The sequence below is a fragment of the Equus quagga genome, chromosome 10, assembly GCF_021613505.1.
Source record: "Equus quagga isolate Etosha38 chromosome 10, UCLA_HA_Equagga_1.0, whole genome shotgun sequence".
Lineage (NCBI taxonomy): Eukaryota > Metazoa > Chordata > Mammalia > Perissodactyla > Equidae > Equus > Equus quagga.
Genome location: NC_060276.1, coordinates 82573929 through 82578379, shown reverse-complemented (window position 1 = coordinate 82578379; position 4451 = coordinate 82573929). Strand labels below are relative to the sequence as shown.

Here is a 4451-nt window from a genome sequence, read left to right as displayed (position 1 = left end):
ATCACTCCCCATCCTGCCCCTTTGATTTGTCCCATTGTGATGTATAAACCCGCTGGTCCCCCACAGACCTTACTGAGCTTGGTTTCCTGCAGAAGTCACAGTATCACCCTCCGTTAGTCTATCCTGGGCTCCGGGATATCTATACCCATACCCCAATCCTTTCTACTCCTTAGTAGGAATCATTTTATATCATACCACTTTCCGGCGGCTCTGATCTTGCTGTCCCGTTTGGCTGTAGAGATCTACCTTGCACACGTCCCTATGGCTGTGTAACCAGTCAATATGATCAGACATCTGAAAGAGAAAGAAAAGAAATCTGAAAGACTTATGTATGGTTTCTAGAAACTGGCTCAGTTTGGATAAGAATCTCTGGCGGGCTTCCTGAAACCCGTCTTCGTGTTTCATATAGGTTTAGGCTAGGAACTGCTGGGGTGCGCAACTTCCTTCGAAATTTAGACCTCTTTAATCTCTAGCTCCCTCCCTCCCCCTCCTTCCCCCTTCTCTTCTCCTCCCTGCCTCCTTCCCTCCCTCCTTTCCTCCTCCTCCCTCTCTCACTTCCTCCCTTCCTCCTTCCCTCCCTTCCTCCCTCTCCCTCTCTCTTCCCTCCCTTTTTTTCTCCCTTCCTCCCTCTCTCATTCCTCCATTCTCCCTCCCACTCTCTCCCTCCCTCTTTCCATGTCTCTCTCTCTCAACATTTTTATAACAGCTATCCTCTGAGGCTATCCTTTCACATGAGAAATAATACTACATCCCTATACTTTACCATTCTCCCAAGATCTTCTTGAGTTCTCCCGGCAAGAATCTCTGCAAATCCCTGAAAAAGATTTAGGAAAAGGCTTCCCACACCCTCAGAAGAGGGAGTTTCTTTTTTTCAAGAGCTAGAGACCACTAGTCTAGAAAAAAAGAGGGGGAGGCACAGAAGTCCCTCATGTGATTTGGATATAGTCTCAGTCAAAATCCTAAAGAACTGTAAAAAAAAAATATATGAACTTATTACCTTGATGATGAAGTTGTTTTAGACTTTTGGCTGAAAGCGTCCACCCAGAAGGGAGATGTGCCCCTTTAGATGGAACTGGGCTGTGCCACGTTCTTGGGCACTTGGAGCTGGCTGCCACCCCCGTCAGCTGTTGGACGAGACTGATGGGCCAGGCTTTTCCCTGCTGTCTTTAACCCTGGGGTGTGACAGCAGAGTTTATTGGGTCACAATGCCTGAAACCATAGCAACCTCAGCAAAGGCGTGGCAGGCTGGCACATCAGTAGCCCCTCACGTCAAAAGCACATCAGGCTGTCTGCCGTGTGGCAAACTTTTTCTGTTCTGTCTAGGAGAGTACACATATTTCTTTCACATTTTGTCCAGCTCACAACCCCTTGAGACCTCCTTTCTCTTCCCTCTTCTTCCTAGACTTTCAGAACAATCTAATCATATTAGTTACCAGTTTAGTGGAGGTCTGTAATTTTCATGTACAGAATTACCACCAGCCTTTGTGAATGAAACAGTATTAATTTTCACATCTTAGCTTATTTCTCTTTGGATTTGGCACTTGGGATTCAGAGTTACGTAGCAAGAGATCCTTAGATTTCTGTGTAGAAACAGAGAAATGTATGTCAAAGTCCTTTCTAGGCATCCTGAATAAAATTATGAAAATACAGAGTTGGAGGCTGCCTTAGCAGCTTCTGTGGTTTCACCTCATAATCAAGACACCCCCTTAGCTAGTCAAAACGAAATCAGAAGATGCCCCTACCTTTGTAGTTATCAGAGTAGGCTATTTCGTAGGACCTTGGAATAACTTTTTCTTGTCAATTTGGATGCTGTGATGACCCTTCCAATCTGACCCAAGATGTTGCTTCTTTTCCTCAACCCTCCATACTTTCCTAAAGCCTGACCACCAGTTGGTACCAGAACTTCTACTTCATGGCATTGCTGTTTCTATAGAGAACAGTGACAGCACAAAATTGGGGGCTCCATTTTAGGATTCTGAGTGTCTAAGTGGTCCAGCAAGCTCTAACCTTCATCAGGAGATATAATTAGCCCAGAAAAAAGCCAGTCCTCTTGGGACAGGGTCAGCCTTTCATAGACTCCTCAAGCCATGAAAGATCTTCAGCCCCACTTCTTCTTCATTATGGCCAGTGCTGGCTTGCTGGCCACAGTGTTCTTTAGAGGATTATGCATTACACTTGGAGATGCCTTCAGTTTAGCCCCAGTTTGGAAACATTAGCCCACAACAAAATGGTTCTCACTGTGCCCAGGTTCATCTTGTCTTCTCCTTGTCCTTTCTCCACATGCCTCCACTTTATCCTCATGCATGTGAATAAATGCAGCTGAATTAAAAATGAGTTGAGATGACCCCCTAAATAATAAAGTTTCATATTCTTGGTTCTACCTCCATTCTTCTTTTCCTTGTTACCCCTGAGATTGTTTGTCTTAGCCCTGCTGTACAATTTTGATCTTGTTTGTTCATGGCATCAAAGAGAAAGAGAGCTGGACATTTATTAAAAGGTGGCAAGACAGATTCTACTCAGGCTACTACAGTAGGGGAGAGAGACTTCAGAAGAATAGAGCTCATCTCCACTGACACAAAAGGCAGGAGGCTTTATAAATGCAGAGGTGTGCTAAAGGAAAAGTGTTGAGGGAAATTTGTGTGTGGGGGGAGGTTGATCAAGGTGATTAGGCTATCTGTATTTACTAACTGTTACTTATCAAAATTAGGCTCCTACCCTTGAATAGAGACTGGGAGAAGAGGGCCCTATCTTTCTTGATGATTATACATTTCAAAGGGATGGCTCCCAAGTCCTTGTGACAGACACTCTTGAGTTGTAGAAGATACATCTCAAAGGGACAGACAAAGGATTTACAATCGCAAGTTTTCTAAAGTAAATGTTCTAAGAAAAGGGAGGTCAGGGGCTTCTACTCAGGTTTTACTTTAGGGAGGCTAGGGTCATCATCCTAGGGACATGCCCTAGAGCTGATAGAAACTATGCTAGTGTTTCTTCAAGTCTCTTAATGTAGGGAGAGGATAAAATTGTTTGTGCTGAAAGTTGCCATTCTTATAGGCCAAGGTTGAGGCCTGGTTGGGAAGAGGTCTCAGAGGAGCCTGACTATGTCAAATCATCATGCTGTGTAACTTAAATATATATAATTTTTACTAAAAAATAAATTTTGGTCAAGGAGGCAGTCTGTCAGTGGTGATAAGCTAAAATCCACAGTACAGAACCTGGTTTTCCTATATCACCCTTTTATCAAGGGAAAATTTAGATGATTAAAGAAAAAGTTGGACCTCCTATATCTGGCTCATATCTGTGGAATAAGAAGCAAAGCAAAGAAATGTTTATTTATTCTCCAAGCACAAGAATGTATATCCCTAAAATTAAAAAACCAAAAAATCCTCTATGTTCTCCCAGCCCAGAAGGGAACAACCATGATCTGGGCCTGGAAAATGTCTTACCAAATCCCCTAAATGACAAAGAGAACTATTACGGATGATTAGAGCCCTGTCCCATGGCACCCCAATCCTGTCATCCTGGAGGCTAACCAGGAGCAAACAAGAGCAACATTTGCATGGGAAACCAATTAACAAAAATGTAAGGAGGCGCAGTCATAGGTAATAGTATATCCACTGCCTCTTCTTTCTCTCAAGAGGCTGAGGCTCTCAAACTGGCCTGTACTTGATGTGGGGTCGGTGAGCGGAGGAGTCAAAAGAAAGATTTCTTGGACTCTCAAGATCTGGCAGTAGTGCTCTTTTATTTAGAGAATAGTGTGGAATAGCATGGGGACAGGACCCATGGGCAGTCAGAGCTGCTGCTGCTGGCATGGGGACAGGACCCATGGGCAGTCAGGCTGCTGCATGGGGACAGGGCCCATGGGCAGGAGGAGCCACTGCTGCTGCCCCCACTACTGCTACCAACATGGGTGGAGAGTAAGGCCAAACCTAAGGCACAGGTATGTGAGCCATCTCTCCACAAGACAAAGGAAAGAACATGCAAAAAAGTTAAAATGGTATCAGTGCAGGTGGGGTCTGGCCATTAGGTGGTCCCACAACTTTTAGATAAGAATCAAATCGGATTAAGTAAAGGCCAGAAGCCACCACCCTAAATACTATCTTCAGCTAAAGACAAAGGAGGATGTTGGGGGGGGGGGTCAGTTACATGAGGTTGCCAGATAGTAACCAACTTAAGTCCTTGCCTTCCCCATTAAGAGTTTCCAGAGATAATACCATCCTGCCTTCTTCCTGGCACAGAGAGGGAGGCATCTTTACAGATGGAGGTTTCCCTTACAAATGTAAATATTTCCCAACAAAGGGCAAGCAAACTCCGCTCCGGGGAGCCTGCTTCTCATCTACAGTTTTAAAATTAACCAGCCTAAAATCCTCATCATAAACCCGCCCTGAACCCATTTGGCCCTGAAATCTTTTGGGGATATGGACGATGGTCAGTCTTCTGTAACTACTTCCGGC

At 44.6% G+C, this 4451-nt stretch overlaps 1 protein-coding gene across 2 annotated transcripts in view; it reads right to left on the bottom strand.

Annotated features, from left to right (window-relative positions):
• AKAP4 (A-kinase anchoring protein 4) overlaps positions 1 to 1105 on the bottom strand; it is an 8969-nt gene extending 7864 nt beyond the window's left edge. Inside the window, exons 1-2 of one of the 2 annotated variants that reach the window (XM_046672742.1) lie at positions 998 to 1105; positions 196 to 294 (exon numbers count right to left, since the gene is read on the bottom strand). In XM_046672742.1, coding sequence (XP_046528698.1) covers positions 196 to 294 — 99 coding nt within the window. In that variant the 5' untranslated portion in view covers positions 998 to 1105. Of the gene's footprint in view, positions 1 to 195; positions 433 to 997 lie in introns of those variants that run through there. The other variant, XM_046672741.1, reaches the window with a different exon arrangement.
• Between the last annotated feature and the right edge of the window lie 3346 nt (positions 1106 to 4451).